Source organism: Marmota monax, unplaced genomic scaffold, assembly GCF_021218885.2.
Source record: "Marmota monax isolate L192 unplaced genomic scaffold, Marmota_monax_Labrador192_F-V1.1 WCK01_AAM20220418_F8-fsc00034, whole genome shotgun sequence".
NCBI lineage: Eukaryota > Metazoa > Chordata > Mammalia > Rodentia > Sciuridae > Marmota > Marmota monax.
Window position 1 is genome coordinate 7,609,751 of NW_026693934.1, and position 19,679 is coordinate 7,629,429.

At 35.5% G+C, this 19,679-nt stretch overlaps 1 protein-coding gene across 1 annotated transcript in view; it reads right to left on the minus strand.

Moving 5' to 3' along the window:
• Nucleotides 1-1,360: 1,360 nt before the first annotated feature.
• Nucleotides 1,361-19,679, minus strand: part of Ubxn4 (UBX domain protein 4) — a 36,570-nt gene continuing 18,251 nt past the window's right edge. The window contains exons 6-13 of the mRNA XM_046463752.1: nucleotides 18,127-18,220; nucleotides 14,353-14,407; nucleotides 13,490-13,654; nucleotides 12,332-12,459; nucleotides 9,342-9,444; nucleotides 7,301-7,432; nucleotides 6,038-6,240; nucleotides 1,361-3,656 (exon numbers count right to left, since the gene is read on the minus strand). Coding sequence (XP_046319708.1) covers nucleotides 3,518-3,656; nucleotides 6,038-6,240; nucleotides 7,301-7,432; nucleotides 9,342-9,444; nucleotides 12,332-12,459; nucleotides 13,490-13,654; nucleotides 14,353-14,407; nucleotides 18,127-18,220 — 1,019 coding nt within the window. The 3' untranslated portion in view covers nucleotides 1,361-3,517. The remainder of the gene's footprint in view (nucleotides 3,657-6,037; nucleotides 6,241-7,300; nucleotides 7,433-9,341; nucleotides 9,445-12,331; nucleotides 12,460-13,489; nucleotides 13,655-14,352; nucleotides 14,408-18,126; nucleotides 18,221-19,679) is intronic.

Sequence of the window (19,679 nt, forward strand, 5' to 3'; positions counted from 1 at the left end):
AAGACATTTCTTAGGCAGAAAGATTCACTATCATTAATCTGACAATTCAACATGACGTTTTTGGGGGAGGGATATCAACAACAAAAGTTTCACAAACTTTTAAGAGCCAGGATATAGAATGAAAAAGAATATTGTAACATAAAGCTAGTTAAGATAGTTTGGTAGGGGCTGGGATTGTGACTCAGCAGTAGAGTGCTTGCTTCGCATATGTGGGACCCTGGGTTCGATCCTCAGCACCACATAAAAATAAAAGATGTTATGTCCACCAAAAACTAAAAAATAAATATTAAAAACTTCTCTCTCTTTAAAAAAATAAAATAAATAAGTGAAATAAAGGTATTGTGCCCAACTACAACTAATAGTTTGGTAGTAGAGAGCAAATGGAAAAGATCACTGATTGAAAGCCTAGACATAGCTCCAACTACATATGGGAATAGAGTATGAGACAATGGTTGCATCCCAGTTGAGGGGAGGGTGTTAGATGAGCACTTAACTGGTGGTGAATCAACAGGGTAGCTCTTTAGGCTGCTAGCCATGGGTCTGGAAGGGAACTGGACCCCTTCCTTGGATACCACATTTAAATATAAAAACAACAACAAAACCCAGAATACTAGGACACAAAAAAATTAACTTTTCAAGTGGGAAAGGTATTTATGAGCAAGACTCAAATACCATAAACACTAACAAATTTGACCACATCAATACTGTGGTAGATTACCATCCACATATTTGTTCAAAGATAAAATATTTACAGTATATGCTACAAAAGGGCAAATTTTCTTAATGTACATGGAATTTTTTATAAATCAATAAGAAAACTATGAAAACAAAATTGGCAAAGAACAGCTCAACTTAAGTTAAAATGACCAATAACATTTAAAGACTTTCAATCTTGAGATGAACACAATGCATATAAAAATGCATGTAATTTTTCTTCTATCATGTTGACAAAGATGAAATAGTATGGTAACAGTGTTGGCAGGGGTGTGGGGAAACAACATTCTCATACACTGTTGGTGGGGGGTAGAATTCATACATCCCACTAAGGAGCCAATTTGGCATCTTTCTTAATCCAAACCACAAATATCCTTTAGCAAATTATGCAAAACATATTCTACAGGGATATTTTCACAATAAGAATATACCACCCCCTCAAGATGTTCATTATAGCAATGTTTATAATGGAAAAACAGGCATAATACACTTGTAATAGCCACTGAACGCCATCAGAGCATAGATAATGCCAGGGTACTTACATCAAGTAGAATGCTACTGCAGCCATTAGTAAGAACGAGGTAGCTATGTGTTGACAGGAAAAGATCTTCAAGACTTTAAGTAAAAAAAGCAAGATGCCAGGTAGTATATATAATATGATCCCATTTATTTAAAAATAAAGATTACATATTTGCTCATATATGCATAAAAATTTTCTGAAAATTACAGAAGAAACTGTTAATAGAGAGGTTACCTCTTGGGAAGAGCAGTGCTTGGAGTAGTAAGATGCCAGGGGAGAGACTTCATTTCATTTCATAGCCTTATATACTGTATTGGATGTTTTATTTTTTTAAAAGATAAAATTGAGGAAGGATTCTCCTACTCAAAGATTATGAAGCATTCTTTTATGTAATTTCTCTAAGACTTATATTTGATTTTCTTCAAGACAAAATGACTTGAGGTATTCAATGTTTTTGCAAATATATCTCTAAATAGTTACTAGGGTCACACCCATTTTGACAGTTTTTAAAAAATATCACCTACTGCTGCATTTTTAAAGATGACAAAACTTTAAATGGGATGCCTACTAGAGATTTTCAAACTCACTTTGTAAATTATGGAAGTAACGATCATTGCAGAAGACTGCGAAAACATAAGGGTGCAAAAGGAAAAACTGGAATCACATATAACCACTCTTACCATTATTAATGTTACACTGTGTTTTCTTCTTTCTTTACATATATATTAATACATAGTTCTATCTATATATAAAATTATTTTACAAAGCTGAGATCATACTGTAACTACAGCTCTGTATCCTGCTTCTTTTCCCCCAACACATAACAGATGTTTAATCAATACTAAAGTGAATTATTGAATTAGTAGTGTATCATTTCTCATCAAAAAGTAATTACTTCTACAGAGGACATTTAGTTGGTTTCCAATTTCTAAGTAAAACAAACATACAATGAGTATGTTTATGTGTGAAAAAGGTATACATTTATCAGCATTATTTTTAAAAATTACTGGATCAGAGTATGAAATAATCGTTAGTTTCTGAAGTTTTCCAGATTATATTGGTTTCTACTTCTACCAACAGCATAACCTATATCTCACCATTTCCTTGCCAACACTATTACCATTTTAAAAAGTCACTGTCATTTCATAGGTGAAAAAGTTTGCTGAGAAAATTCCTTCCTCCCGTTACAAAAAAAAAAAGTCAGAGTCTTCTTACACATTCACTCAAAGAGCAATACCTTTCAAATCTGAAAACACAGCAACTATCATGCTTACTCCCCATTTCAAATATCATTAGTTTAGTGGTCTCTATTAACAAACATACATAGAAAAAGTAGCATGTAAGTCAGATTAAGAAATAAATGAGTAAAAGTGTATCTTTATTCTATACTTCTCATCCCACACCACAGGTACTTAAGGTCCTAGAGAGGTCTTTATTACTGAATACAAAACTTCAATATAAAGGTGAGAGGAAAAACAGTAAGTCGTAGACTAGCAATTCTCAACTGTTTTGCATCAGAAGCAAAACAGATGAGAAGACCGACCATAAATTTATGCAAGCCAAATGATGCCTCAGTGAACTAGGAGAGACAGAATGGCATCGATGTGCATCAGAAAATTTCTTCCTTTGCTATTTAAGGGAAGACAGATAACTATTCTGCTGAAATAGCTTCCAGGAATTGGGGGTGGAGGGGGAACAGAAGAGAGAAATGTGACTTCATCAGAACCCTGTACAACAAAAAGATGCTTAAAGCAAAATAAGATCATTCTGATTTTTGGAAAAGACCTTTTTTTCAATGTTTATGTAAGATTAAAAACTAAGATTTAGCTTGCAGCTGATGAGCAAAAAGAGAAAGTTAAACATAAGTTGTCATCTGATTGGCTAGTTAAAATGCTCTAAGAGTCAAATTACTCAGTGATATACCAGCTACTTTGTGTGGGCTTAAGTGTCTTGGAGGAAAGAGTATTCTAAAAAAAACATGCCATCTGAGAGCACATGGTTAAAGGCTTTATGAAACAATGAGGAAGAAGCTAATGGAGGGAGGCTGTGGCAGACCTTTGGAATCTTTTAGGCTTCCTGTTGTTGGTTACCATATGCAAGCAGCTTGTTACATCTTAACTTTTCTGGGTTAAACAACTTTCACCTGCACCCACTCATCAGGAATAAAGACACATTTGTAGATCAGCTAGAAAACATAAAAAGCAGACCAACTTCTCCAGTAGAATTTTAGTTGAATTAAATCATAAGAGAAACAAGATTATTGTACATAATGTACTTGTTGCACTACATCTGCTGAGTAGAATTTCCATTCCAAGTGTTGTTTTCATCTTCACCATCATCTTGAGTCCTCAATCTATATATCTTCCCCTCCTTTTTGAAGTCTTCCCCTCGTTTTTCCAGCACTCTTTTTCTGACTGGTTCCCTGATATACAAAAGAGAAACAGGGAACAAAACACCAGTAATACAAACTGTTTTCTCCAAACTCCCATTAGTACAGGCAATTATATTTTATTTCTAACTCCAAGGTGAGGAAAGTCCACAGAGATAATTATGTCTACCAAAGCAGTACTAGATTTTATTAATCTTTAGTAGTTTAACTCTATCAGTTCTCTAAAACCCAGCAAAATCATTTTTCTGTTTCCAAATGTTTCGATGACTCACTAAGCTTTAGAAAAAAATATGTTCAATTGATAACTAATCTTTCCCTTTTTATGTACGCAAGCCGACATATTAATGTGACTCAGAGTATCCTAGAGACTATCCAAACCTCTACTCATAGCCTAAATGACAAAAATGATCAATCTGTAATTTTTAATCCTTTCAAAATCTTTTAAAATGACTTAAAACTAAGAATAAACAGGACTTTGTCACTTATATACAGAAAAGAGTTGGGTGTGGTGGTGCATCCCTGTAATCGCAGCAGAGGGGGGCAGAGGCAGGAGGATCGAAAGTTCAAAGCCAGCCTCAGCAATTCAGTGAGGCGCTAAACTCAGGAGACTCTGTCTCTGAATAAAATACAAAAATTGGGCTGGGGGCTGGAGTTGTGGCTCAGCGGTAGAGCACTTGCCTAACATATGTGAGGCACTGGGATCAAACCCTCAGCACCACATAAAAATAAATAAATAAAGATATTGTGTCCAACTTAAAAAAAAAAAAAAATTGGGCTGGGGATGTGGCTCAGTGGTCAAGTATCCCTGAGTTCAATCCCAAGAAGGAAAGGAAAGGGGAAGGGAGGAAGAAGGGGAAGGAAGAAAAGCAAAGAAATGGGATGAAATTTAAGCTAAAAAAACTTATAACAGAGAAGGGGGTGGGGTGAGGAAAAATAGTGGAACACAAAGCTTCACCCCCTTAAATATACATTCATCCCATTCTTTGCCCCAACCCAAGACATTTTTCCTTTATTTGATAGAGCAAGCTATCCTATATAACAGTATTAAGTGCTCCCAACCACTTTTCAGTAAGAGTTCTAAAATTCAGTATTAAAAACACCTAGTTTCAGGGCTGGAGTTGCAGCTCAGTGTTAGAGTGCTTGCTTAGCATGTGTAAGGCAGTGGGTTCGATTCTCAGCACCACGTATAAATAAATAAATAAATAAAGGTCCATCAACAACTAATAAAAAAATACATAATTTCAACTTGAGTAATGTACTATGAATGTAATTGTTCTTGTTACCTATTAGTCCAAAGTAAGATAAAGGCTAAATCAGTATTATAAATCATTGTCTACAGAATCAGTGGAACACAAAACTAGGGATCTCCACACTGACAGCAAATGGACAAGGATTTCCAATACTTATCACACGGGACTGATAAGAGACTTGTTTATAATGTCTATTAAAGGCCCAAAAGAATGTTCAACAGAATAAGTACATAATAAACTGTGCTACTATTATCAGAAAAGAGGGCTGGGGATATAGCTCTGTTGGTAGAGTGCTTGCCTCACATGCACAAGGCTCTGGATTCAATCCCCAGCACCACTAAATGAATAAATTAATCAATAAAATAAGTAAAATAAAAATAAGGGGCTGGGGTTGTGGTTCAGTGATAGAGTGCTTGCCTAGCATGTGTGAGGCACTGGGTTTGATCTTCAGCACCACATAAAAAATAAATAAAGGTATTGTGTCCATCTATAACTAAAAATATTTTTAAAAATACAATAAAATTACCAGAAAAGGGCCTAATCTTACCTTCTAGTAAAATACTTCTTATTGATCTGTTTCAATATAACCATCTAACATCTAACCAGAGAGATAAGCTAAAATTGTGTTATCTGTATTACCATTCAAACCTTTGTAATCTGCAGTAAAAGTATGTCCTCTGGATTAAGGCAATAGTTCAAAATAATGCTCTGATGGAGGCACCACTTCAGGGAAATACCTAGTTTTCTCAATTAGGTCCTTCTTCCAAATGACCCAGCCAAGACTGTCATCCAGTAGATCAAAGAACCACCTGGGTTAAAATTATCTAAGCACAGTGAAGAAATTATGCAAGATGGCCACAAGCAATTAATGAAACTATTTAGTTTCATTAATTGGGCAAACATGGTTAGCAAGAAAGATACATTTGGAAAACAAACAAACTGTCTTTATAGTTACGGGGTAAGGATAATTCATTGAGTAAAATCTGAATGAGTAAACCCAGATAGTGAACTTCCCAGGTGCAATGGTATAATACTAGTTTCTTCCATCCACCAGAGACTGAGGAGGATGGCAGAAAGAAGGCAAAGTAGCCCTAACATAAGTTTTCATTTTGATAAAAGTGCTGGGCATTACATGCATATTTTACAAATGGGGAAAACAGATACCTTTTTTCTGATTTGCTAGATGATGCAGGGTTTGAAGGTTCTGGCGATGTAGCTCTAACTGAAGTCTGTGCAGGAGGAGGATTACTAAATAAGAAATTGCTAATCAATCTCCAGATGGCAAGGAATGGGTAAAGTACTGTCCCCAACAATGTCCAAATGTCTCCACTGGAAGAATGTACAATGGATGTAGATGGTCTTCCTGCCTAGAAATTACAAAATTAACAAATCTAGGTAAGACTATATTATAGCATAATCATATCACTCAAGGTTTTAGATGCTTTTTTTTTTTTTGGTTCCCGGGACTGGACTCAGGGGCACTCAACCACTGAGCACATCCCCAGCCCTACTTTGTATTTTATTTAGAGACAGGGTCTCACTGAGTTGCTTAGTGCCTCACAGTTGCTAAGGCTGGCTTTGAACTTACAATTCTCCTGTCTCAACCTCCCAATTTAGATGCATTTTTTTTATCTAGAAAATGAGGCCCTATGGATTTCAGTTTACTGCAAAAAAGTAAAAATTACCAACTTTTGTTGTTTTCTAAGTATATATAAATTTATAGGAACTCTAGATTTTTGCATTTTAAGAGTAATCGTAATATTAAAAATTAGAAAGTGGTTCTCATTGGTGACATGAACCAACTTTTTAAGAAAATTAAGCTTCTATAAGTGAAATTAATAACTTTGATAAGTCTTTTTGAGGAGAAAAAAAAAAAGGAAAGGTTTCAAATCTCAGTTTATACAATGATATCCTACATTAGGTAGGAACATCTAGTTTAGAACAAGGAAATCCATAGGACATAAAAGACCCAGCTCTGGCACTGAAGGTGGGACTTTGGCATCATTTAACCTGTTTGAGCCTTTTTTCTTAATCAGAGATTAAAATGCTGTTGTTAGGATCAAATGGGATAATAAACTTGAAAATTAATGTTATTTTTATGTTAAAATAATGTTTTAAAAACTGCAAACAGTAAAGTCAGATATAAATAAAAGACATTAAAATCTGTAGACTAGAAACTCAACATTCCTTATTTTCTTCTACTGACCCTTTCTTGTGTATAAAAACAGGTGAGGAAAATAGCTGAAAAAACTATTTAGTGCCTCAAGAACATTAGCAATACAAATAAGTAAAACATAGGATAACTACAATAAATTGATCTAATTTTTAGAAAATTGGAATTTTAATTATCTGCAGTACACATTTGCCTTTCCCTTCTAATTCTAAGAAACGACCAAAAATAAAGCAGAAAAAAAAGTATATACATACTGGCAATAGTACCACTGAAGCACTTGGCGCAAGTTCCAAATCCAATAATTTCTTTTTATAATCTTCTTTGGTAAATTCCCTCCTGGGAAACATGGTTGCTAGTGAAAAATTACCATAAGTGTTGCCAACAGTCTGTAATATAATGGTAAGTTTTAAAATCTCACAAAGGTGCCTTTTAAAAGAAAGATACATATGTACATTCAAAACGACTGACTTAATTAGAAAGTTCATTTAAATGTAAACTAAAAATCATTTCTAAAAAAGTATTTATAACTTAGATATGAATAAATAGCAAGCATATAGTTCTAAAAACTATAACTACATAAATAAACTGAATAAAAATTATAATTATGGATGGGGATATATTCCAACAGAGCGCTTGCCTAGTATGCATGAAGCACTAGGTTATGATCCCCAGCATTGGGGGGAAAAAAAAGACTATCATGCCAAACAAAGTTCATCATTAGCATTTTCAGTATCATTTTGCAAACTTATGTTAATGTCTTATATTGGATTACAGGAACTCCCTATTTAAAATGTGGAATATACCAATATTTTCCTTATACCTCACTTTATTGCACTTCCCAGATATCATTGGTTTTTAAGTTTGTTATTTGGGATGAGTGTGTGGCATAAACAATGCTCTAGGTTCAATCCCCAGCACCATTAAAAAACAAAAAAAGTAAAATTTGTTTTACAAATTGAAGGCTTGTAGCAATCCTCTGTTGAGCAAGTCTAACAGCACCATTTTCTAACATTTGCTATTTTTAAACAGATTTGTTGGGTTTTTTAGACATGACGCTATTGTGCATACTTAACAGACTACAGCATTGTATAAACATGGCTTTTACATACATTTGGAAATCAAAAATGTGTGTAATTGATAGTCACTTTATTGCAGTGGTGTGGAACCAAACTCACACTATCTCCAAGGTATGCCTATATAACTTCAGGGATTTTGGCCACCTTCTTATCTCAAAACACAAATGATTCATAATCAACCTACACCATACACATGATTCAAGGTACACTGGGAGCACCACAATCAACTTCACAATTTTAAATCACCTATATTTGTAAAACCTTAAGACAACAGCTTATCTTTCACTAGAAAACTCCAAAGACTTTTTTTTTTTTTTTTGGTAATTTCTTTTTTGCTATAGATTATATATACTGGAAATTCTAAGCAGAAGATACTTGTGGGAGGCTCCAAGACAAAATAATAATAAAATAACCTACTTGGGGTTGGTTATACTATAATCTTATTGGAAAAGGATTCTGAACAACAGTTTAAAAATTGTCCAGCCTAGGAAGACAAAGAGCTTTAAAGAAATCTTTCTTCTCTTGGGATCCATAAGTGAGAGAAGACTAAATGGAGAGAAGTAATCTGGTGGAAAGATCTGAACCCAATACTCAATTCTGATGGCACTGGGGATTGAACTTGGGGGAGTTCTATCACTGAGCTACACCCCCAGTCCTATTATATTTTGAGATAGAGTCTTGCAAAGTTGCCTGGGCTGGCCTTGTGGTCCTCCTGCCTCAGTGTCCCAAGTAGCTGGAAGTACAGGTGTGTACCACCATGCCTGGCTAAGAAGATATTTCTTGTTAAAAATTACTGATCTTTTGTCTTGGCCAAAAGGCAGATGGTGAGAAAACAGCTAGTCTCTAAGCAAACTGCGGAAAATGAAAACAGAACCAAGTAAAACTGTTTTCTTTTGAGGGGTATGAGACAACTTACTCCATTAGAACTCTGGGAAACCATTTGCTTTTTACTCTTCCTTCTGAGTACATTCACCAGTGAGAAGTTACCAAAGCCTACTGTACAACATCAACAAATTCCATGTTTTCATAATAGGCAGATATGCTGTTCCCATATGCACTAATACATGACAGAAGCTTTACAATATCTCAAGATATATTCTGGATCTTCTATTTGGAGATCATGTCATTATTAATTCACATTCAAGTTCTGCTTTGAAATGAAATGTATCCTTCTACATTTTAATAACATATACATCTATAACTTGAGACACAAATTCACCTCTGCAGCAAATTGCCTTGCTTCTTCAAGAGGAGCATCAGAAGGAAACTGATTTGTAAAGGAAGAACCATCAGGCAGACGGAACTGAATTCTTGCAACGGTACTATGAAAAAAGAAAATTAAAGTCAGCATTTTTTACCTCTACATAGTTTCAAACAATATCATTAAAAGAGGAAAAAGAAGTGGAAATGTGTAATGACAAAAGATTTCTTTGTACAAAGTCAGAGTTTTTCATTTATTCTTACTTTTATCGAGATATAATTCAACGTTCTTTTTGTTTTTAAGAAAGTCAGCCCTCAGTGCTTGGATTTTGTTTCCCAATACTTTTATTTTTATGTGGTGCTAAGGATTGAACTCAGTGCCTCACACATGCCAGGCAAGCACTCTACCACTAAGCTGCAACTCCAGCCCATAATTCAACATTTTAATGTGCATAATTCACTGTTTTTTTTTTTTTTGGGTGGGGGTGTCCCATTCAATTTATTATTACTCTGTCTCTGCTGAGGTCACCCTTTGGTGAGCATTCACATGGGACACAAATATTTTCATGTCTTGTGCTCAGAGAGGTATATCCACATACCTCTTCCTCCAAATGTCTTTGTCACCAATTCTCTAATCATGACCCTTTCCAGTCCCTGACCATCCAGCCAAACTAAGGGTTGTAGCTCATGAAATTGTAATTTACTGTTTTTGTTTGGTTTTGGTGATGCTGGGGATTAAACCCAGGGCCTTGTGCATGAGAGGCAAGCACACTACTTTCTAGCTGAACTATATCCCCAGCCCCCTCACTTGCTTTTAATATATTCAGGTGTGCAACCATCACTATTAATTCAAGAATGTTTCATCACCCCAAAAGAGACCCAGAACCATTAGCAAGTATTCCCCATTCCTTCCTCCCCCAGTTCCTGGCAACAATTTACTGCTTCTATGAATCTGCCTATTTTGGGATATAGCTTTTTATAAGAGAATCACACAGTATATGGACTTCTAGTTTATTTCACGTAACATCATGTTTCTGAAGCTCATTCATGCATACATCATTCCTCTTTATTGCTTAATACTATTCCATCACATGGAATATATATTTTGTTTACCCATTCTTCAGCTGGGTTATCACCACATTTTGGCTATTATGAATAATGCTGATAACAGCTAGGTATTTCGGCACATGCCTATAATCTCAGCTATTTGAGAGGCTGAGGTAGTAGGATCACAAGTTTAAGACTAGACTCAGCCACTTAGAAAGATCTCCTCTCAAAATAAAAACAACTCAATTTTAGTTTGGGTTTTTGTGTGAACATTTTGAATCCTCTTGTGTATATATACTGAAGAATGACTGCTGAGGCTTGGGGATATAGCTCTATGGTAGAATACTTCACTAGCTTGTATGAGGCCCTGAGTTCAATCCTCAATATCTCAGAAGAAAGAAAAAACAAAGAGTGATTACTAGGTCATAAGCTAACATTACACTTAACATTTCAAAAAACTGCCATACTGTTTTCGAAAGTGACTATATGATTGTACAATCCCATTGTAATGTGGGAAGTTTCTAAATTCTCTACTTCCTCACCAACACTTGTTATTATAAGTTCTAGCATCGTAGGAGGTATAGAATTGTACTGTTTTGTTTTTGTTTTTGTAGAGGGGTGCAGTGCTAGGAAATTGAAGGAGGGCTTTGTGCATTCAAGGCAAGTGTAACCGCTGAGTTACACATTCAGCCACTTATTGTGGTTTTAATTGATTTTCCTAGTGAAGTAATAAATACACATACTTAAAAGAACATTTCTGTACTTTCCTTGGAAATCACAAAAAATTACTCCCAAGAATTTATACTTTATGTAGTTTTGTCAAAAGCACCAATTGTTGAAAAGACTATTCTTCCCACTAAGTAGTTTGGCTATCTTAATTTTGCCAGGTACAACAGCACATACCTACAATCCCAGCAACTCAGGAGGCTGAGCTGGAGGGATCACAAGTTCAAAGCCAGCTTCAGCAACTTAGCAAGGCCCTAAACAATTTAGTGAGACCCTGTCTCACGATAAAACAAAAAAGAGCTGGGGATATGGCTCAGTGTTTGAGCACCTGCGGTTCAATCCCTGGTAGCAAACAAATAGACTGTAAATTCAAATTCCTGAAGGTTCAACCCTATTACACTGATCCATATGACAATCCTTAGGAAAGTATGACAATGTCTTGGTTACTGTAGCTTTGTATTAAGTTTTAAAATTGAGAAGTTTTGAGTCCTTCCTACTTTGTTCTTTTTTCAGACTGTTTTGCATTTCTATAAAAATTGGGGGATTAAAAGTTTTGCCAAAGGGGCTGGGGTTGTGAGTCAGCAGTAGAGCACTTGCCTAGCAAGTGCAAGGCCCTGGATTTGATCCTCAGCACCATATAAAAATAAATAAAAGTTAAAAAAAAAAAAAAAAAAAAAAGTTCTGCCAAAAAAGCCAGCTGGAATCTTGATAGGGATATTTTAAGACAGTCTCTCTCTAAGCTGCTTAGGGCCTTATTAGTTGCTGAGGCTGGCCTTGAATTTGTGATCTTCCTGCCTCAGTCTTCCAAGTAGCTAGAATTACAGGCGTGTATCAGCAAACCCAGCTGTTTTAATACATTTTAGTATATAAACATCTTACATATGTATTTTAGTAAGTGTTTTGATATTTCTGAAAAATTGTTTAAAATAAGTTAATTTTTCTTCCTGGGTACAGAGGCACACACACCTATGCAGGCAGGAGAATCAAAGTTTGAGGCCTGCCTGGGCCACTTAGCATAACCCTGACTCAAAATAAAATTTAAAAAATTAAACTAAGAGGCAGAATGCTGTTGGATTCTATCCTAAGTACCCAAAAACATTATTAAACAAAAAAAAAGTAAATTTTCCCAATTATAAAAGTATAATACTTGCTAATTACCCAACATGAAAATACAAATAAATATTAACCATCCCCCACGTGCACAGATGTTTCAGGATGAAACACAGTAAGAAGTACCTTCTTTCTCGTGCATAGGATTCCCTCTTGACTTCCATTTCTGCCTGTTTGGCCAACAAGGCAGCAGTTTTGGCAGCCTCTACTTCTTCTTTTGTCTTTGCAAAACGAGCAGCTCTCTCTGCACGGTCCTTTTAATTAAAACATTATTAGACACTAATTACCATCCCTGCCAGGATGATCTACTTACACAGAACAAACACAAATATGTGTGGAATTCCTTAAAGTGATGTGTGAACTTCAATTGTTCTGGATCTGGTATTTTTAAATCTTACCAACTGTCAGGAACAAGACTTGTGATTAGACAGACAGACAGACACAGATATGAATTTACTCATCACTATATTTCCAGAGCCTGGAATGAGGTCTGGCACAAAGTAGATAACTCAATAAATATTTGCTGAGTGACTAAATAAATAATAAAAATTATGTTTTGGATTGGTTTGATTCTCTGCACCACATATAAATAAATGAATAAAATAAAGGTTCATTGGGCTGGAGAAATAGCTCAGTTGGTAGAGTGCTTGCCTTGTATGCACAAGGCCCTGGGTTCAATCCCCAGCACCACAAAATACTAAATAAGTAGACAGATACATAGATGAATAAATAAATAAGAATAAAAGCAGGGCTGGGGTTGTGGCTCAGTGGTAGAGCATGCGCCCAGCACGCCCTGTGAGGTGCTGGGTTCGATCTTCAGCACCACATAAATATAAATAAATAAAATAAAGTTATTATGTCCAACTACAACTAAAAAAATACATAACAAAATAAAATAAAAGCAATTATTGCAACCCCCTTCCTAAGCTTTATGTGAGTGAATCCTTCGAATATTCCAAAAAAGAATACTTTCAACTAGAGACAGCTAGGCAACTAATGCTTAGTTTGTTTCTAGGGAATTTTTGCAAGTTGCCTTTTAACTGATAAAACAGAACATGGAGAAAAATTACTTTGAAAAAATTATCTCTTAATTTTAACCTTAACTATTTAAATTCAATATGTAATTTCCAATAAAGTAAAGGTCAGGACTGATACTCTCTTTGAGTTGCTAATATCTATCATGTTTTTGTGCACCGTCTGGTTCTAATCCAAAACCACTGTGCATAGAAAAATATTTTAACAGATGTCCTGGAGTCAAGCATTAAAAATGAACTTAAGACTCACCAATGCAATTTGCTGTTTTATTCGCTCTCGAGCGGCCCTATCTTCTGCCTTCTCTCTGTTTCTTTCTTCTAACATTCTTTTTGTTAATTCTTCCTCTTGTTTTCTTTTATAATCCAACATTTCTTTTCCAGTTTTTCTCCTCTCGATTTCCTTCTTAATCTCTCTCTGAATCAAAGAGAAAGTACGTTTTATGAATCCAAAACATAATTTGTTAATCTGATGCAGATAATATTTTAAATAAGATTTAGAGAAAGCTGGTTGAGGGTCTAGTTAAAAATAGAACTTTGTAAAATGTAAAATGAAATTATTAATAGCATGGTTAATGGTCAAAGTCTATCAATTTATAAATTTTTGCTAGTAGTTGGGTTCAGAGTATAATTAGTCTTTGGTTTCTAGAGACAACATGACGATGATTTACTTGGCTTGAAGGAAATAACCTTCTTATATTCAAATAACAAAGAAATAATATATGAAGTGGAGTTTTCACTTCACTCCAAGGTGTATACCAGGTGTACATGGTGAGAAAAATGCACTAGGGGTGGCACAACATAAGAAAAAATTTAGCAGAATGTCTATGCATTTGAACTAAACATTTGATCTTTGGCCTTGAGTCAATTTAGCTCAAGTCCCTTTATATTAGTGTAAAAGACTCATTGCAGGAGAAAAAAAAAGATGATTCAATCTATTCTGAGCAATTTACAAAAGAACATACAAAAGTATACACTATGATCTGAGTACAAAAACAATTCTTTAACTATAACATTAGAACAACATGATAAAGGAAGCCATCCTATGTCTGCCAAATCGAACAGAATAATCTGAAATTCCCTCACTGAAGACAATACTAAGTGCATAATTTTTACCTGTTCTTCCTCTTTCCTCTTCTCTTCTCTCCTCTCTTCAAGTTTTTTGGTTAGTCTGTGTTAAAAATTTTTTTAAAAAAGATACATTAAAACACATCATATAGGGACTGGGGATATAGCTCAGTTTGTAGAGTGCTTGCCTTGCATGCACAAGGCCCTGGGTTCAATCCCCAGCACCACCACCACAAAAAAAAAAAAAAAAAAGAAAAAGACACATATTAATATCAAACTCAGTTAAGAGATATATTTAGCTTAATACAATTAGGGAAATATAGAAGCCTAAAAGAAAACTCCTAAAAGTATAGCAAGAATTTACCTGCTTGTTCCCTACAGAAATCCTTCAGTCAATGGGAACTCATCAAAAACTTAGCTCCATTAAAAAAAAAAAGCTTATTATTAAGAGTACCCCCACCCTTTTTGATTTTTCAGATACCGATTTTAAAATACATAAATAAATTTTCAAAAATATATGTCAATAGCTTGTAAATGATCTACTCCTTCTGTGTGAGTGAAAAGTAATATGGCACAAAACTGGTTAAAAAAAAAAAAAAACATGAGGTCAGCTTTTATTTTACTTTTTAAAAATATTTATTTTTTAGTTATAGGTAGACACAATATCCTTATTTTTTTTTTTAATTTTTAAGTGGTGCTGAGGATAGAACCCAGTGTGTTATGCATGCAAGGTGAGTGCTCTCCCTCTGAGCCACAATCCTAGCCCTGAGGTCAGCTTTTATAAAAACAAATAATACCAGATAGATTCTCAGCTATAAGTCCATCAATTATAAACTAATGATCTGGGGGCTGCAGTTGTAGATCAGCAGTAGAGTGCTTGCATAGCATGTTCGAGGCCCTGGGTTCAATCCTCAGCACCACATAAAAATAAATAAATAAAATAAAGGTATTGTGTCCAACTACAACTAAAAAATAAATACTAAAACAAAAAAATACCTAATGATTCTGAGCTAGGCACTGAAGCACACAACTGTAATTCCAGCTACTTGGGAGGCTAAAGCAGGAGAATTATTAAGTTTCGGCAACTTAATGAGAACCTATCTCAAAATAAAAAGGGCTGGGGATGTAGTTCAGTGGTGAAGTGCTGCTGGGTACAATTCCTAGTACCCTAGTGGAGGGTTCGGGAGGAATTACTTAAGTCTATCTTAAAGAATACCTTACAGGGCTGGAGATATAACTCACTTGTTAGAGTGCTTGCTTTGCATGCACAAGGCCCTGGGTTCAATCCCCAGTACCACAAAAATAAAAAATACGTCAGAGAATAATTTACCCTTTTTTTTTTTGGTTTAAGGACTGTCAAATAATAGTCAGACTCTCCTGACCTGATTTGCATATTATAAAAGGTTAATAATATGCTCAAAAGAGAAAATGTGGCATCTTTAGAACAGAGCAATTAAAAAAAAAAAAATAATAGTTCTTTCACGGATAATAGTACAAATAATTTGGAATATGTCCTGAAGTGTCTTTATCTCAATTTGTGAAATATAACACACGAACAGTGTGTTTATGTATAAGAACTTTTCCTAATTTAAAATGGCATATTGAATTCCATTTGCAGAACCACACAGGCAGACACCAGCTGACATAATATTAACAAACAACAACAGAAACTTCTCTTATCCACTGCAACTAATAGCATTTGATCCTACCTCCACAATAAAGGGATATCCACCCAACCTGTTTTTAACCTTTGCCTCAAGTCTTCAAACCCTTTTTCAGATTTTCAGTTTTCACTTCACTCCAAGGTGGTGCAAGTCAGGGTGCAAAATGGTTGGTCTGGTATTAGCAAACCAGATACAGAAGAGAATAAACCTCTGAGAACTTGGGGGTCTCTGCTGCTATTCTTCCAAACTTACACTCTTTTCTCACGACCTTGAGAGATCCAGCCAGGTTTTTACTTATTACTAACACAACTCCAGTAACAATCAGAATGTAGGTTTTGTTAAAAAATGAAGCTGGGCTGGACGCAGTGTGGTGCAGCAGCTCGGGAGGTGGAAGCAGAAGGATCGCGAATTCAAAGCCAGCCTCAGCAATTTAGTGAGATGCTAAGAAACACAGTAAGAACCTGTCTCTAATAAAATACAAAACAGGGCTAAGGATGTGGCTCAGTGGTCGAGTGCCCCCAAGTTCAATCCCTGGTACTCAAAAAGAAAAAGAAAAAAAGAAGAAGAAGCTAATCTTCACCAAGTCATGAGTGAACTCAGATTCGATATCACTGATCATTTCAAACACTTTCCCCAAAGTATTTTTTTTTAATATTTATTTTTTAGCTGTAGCTGGACACAATACCTTTATTTTATTTATGTGATACTGAGGATCGAACCCAGGGCTTCGCACTTGCTAGACACGCGCTCTACCACTGAGTCACAACCCCAGCCCTCCCCAAAGTATTTATGTCAACAAGAAAATAAATTCCCGTAAGGTGTGTGTGTGTATGTGCGCGTACACTCAGAATTGAATCCAGGTAAGAACTCTAAAACTGAGCTACATTCCCAGATCCAGCTGAAGAATTTTTAAACGTCCATATAACACTTAATGGTTTTAAGCCAGGATTAAAAATATTTCTCAGAGAATAAAATCATGGCCTTTGCAGGTAAATGGATGGAGTTAGAGAAGATAATGCTAAGTGAAGTCAGCCAATCCCAAAAATCCAAATGCCAAATATTTCCTTTGATATAAGGAGGCTAATTCACAGTGGGAGAGGGATAGGAAGCCTGGGAGAAACAGAGGGGTTGGAGGGGAAGGGAGAAGGTATGGGGTTATAAATGATGGTGGAATGTGATGATCATTATTATCCAAAGTACATGTATGAAGACACAAATTGGTGTGAATATACTTTGTATATAACCAGAGATATGGCTTTATATGTATAATAAGAATTGTAATACATTCCACTGTCATATATAAATAAAAATAATAATAATTTTCTGCATACCCATTAACCCATAATCATATTGTATGGGCTCTCTCTCGTCCCCACATCATACCATAAAAAACTACAATTTGGGCTGTGGCTCAGTGGTGAAGCACTTGCCTAGCATGTGTGAGGCACTGGGTTCAATCCTTAACACCACATAAAAATGAAACAAATAAAATAAAGGCATTGCTGTCCATCTACAACTACCAAAAAAAAAAATAGAATCAGAAATTTGTGTCTGCTTATTAGACCAACCAACAGAAAAATGACACAGTATATATTAGCACTTATGCAGAACACAAGTTCCAGACAGTCATAAAATGAGCTGAAGTTTTTGCCCATCTGGAGCTAATGACAGAGAAAAAGGAAGTGACAGATGGAAACACACATACCAAATCACCAGTGAAAAAGGAATTTTTCGAATGATCAGACCAACAGCTGACTGATAATTTCAGATACACGTCTTCTCTCTTAGAATGTAAACTTTATAAATACAAAGGTCAGGCAGTCAAAAATTTCATCCCAAAATTCTAAAACTTCACTTGTGAAATATTAGTTTTCTTTCTTTTTTTTTTTTTGGGGGGGGGGTACTATAGATTGAACTCAGGGCACTCAACCACTGAGCCACATGCCCAGCCATATTTTTGCATTTTATTTAAAGACAGGGTTTCACTCAGTTGCCTAGCCATTGCTTTGAACACGTGATCCTCCTGCCTCAGCCTCCCTAGCCGCTGAAATTACAGGTCTGCACCACCATGCCCAGCTAGCTTTTATTTAAATTAATGAAATAACTGAAAAACATTGCCTTTTAAAACAAACTGCTACTTGCAAAAATAAGAGCAAACCTTTCCACTCTGACAGTGAGGTCCTCTGTAGGTCTTGGATTTGAACATCCACTAGGCTCCTGAGAGGGAGTAGTACGGTCTGAATTTTCTCCTCCTTAAATAAAAAAGAAATAAAGAGTAGAACATTCAATGCAACTTATAAAATTTTGTTTATTTGGGGGGGAGGGTACTGAGGATCTTATTCAGAGTTGTTTTACCACTGACTTATACTCTCAGATTTCCCCTATTCCCCCACCTTTTTATTTTAAAACAGGGTCTAAATTGTTGAGGCTGACTTTGAATTTGCAATGCTCCTGCCTCAGCCTCCCAAGTAGCCACAGGATTACAGGCATGTGCCATCATACCTGACTGTAATGTAATTTTTTTTTTTTTTTAAGAGAGAGAGAGAGAGAGAGAGAGAGAGAAATTTTTTTTAAATTCTTTTTTTAAAATTAAATATTTATTTTTTAGTTTTTCGGCGGACACAACATCTTTGTATGTGGTGCTGAGGATGGAACCCGGGACGCACGCATGCCAGGCGAGTGCACTACCGCTTAAGCCACATCCCCAGCCCCTTAATGCAATTTTTAAAAGGTTTAACCTTCTGGGTTATGACACCTGTTAATAATCTTGTTTCTTAAACATTTCCCCTAAGAAAAGAATAGCAGGTATGTAATAATTATCAATCCTGAAGTTTGGATCTGGATAAAATAAGGTATAAATGGAAATAAGGCAACTATCTGATTGAAGGTCACCAAAGTAAAGGTCAGGAATAAAACATGAATAGAGATCAGTTTTGCAGGAGGTATACATGGCCAAAGGTAAGCTTCACTCAAGAGCAGTGCTATATGGTATCTAAGCTGACCAATACATTAGCCACTGGATATATGTGGCTACTGAACACTTGAAATCAAGCTACTATTGGTGAAGGACTAAGTGTATAACTGTATTTATTTTTAAATAAAATAGTCTCACGTGGCTCTACGGTGTGGAATACTGTTACTCTAGATGTTAAGTATGATCTTTATATGACTCTAGACTACACTGGTCTGAAAAATTTGTTTCTGTTGACTGGAGTGATTCTTTAGAGAGTCTTTTTATATCTATACTAGTATTCTTTAAGGATTTCCAAAGGCTAGAAGATCCTGTCCTGTTCTAGAAGATAGTCATGGCCTCATACTTCCTTTTAGAACCTGTTGTGTCCCTTCTTATAATTTGCCACCAACCTGTTTTTTCTTGACAGTTATGATCTTTGGAAGAGAAAGAACTACAGAACAGTGACTGGGACGCAAGTTTTGTGAAGTCACTTCAGTTATTTAATCTCTCTGTGTCTCATGTGCAAAATGGGGATAATAACTTCACACATTTGTTATGAGAAATATATATGTTAATACAATAAAATGCTCAGAACTACTAAGACTGGCATATAGTAACTCTTCAGTTACTAGGCAGCAACAGATATAATTAACATTACACCAAGTAAATCCAATGGTGTACATCTCATTTTTATTTTTTTGGTACCAGGGATTGAACCCAGGGGCACTTAACTACCAAGCCACATCTTCAGCCCTTTT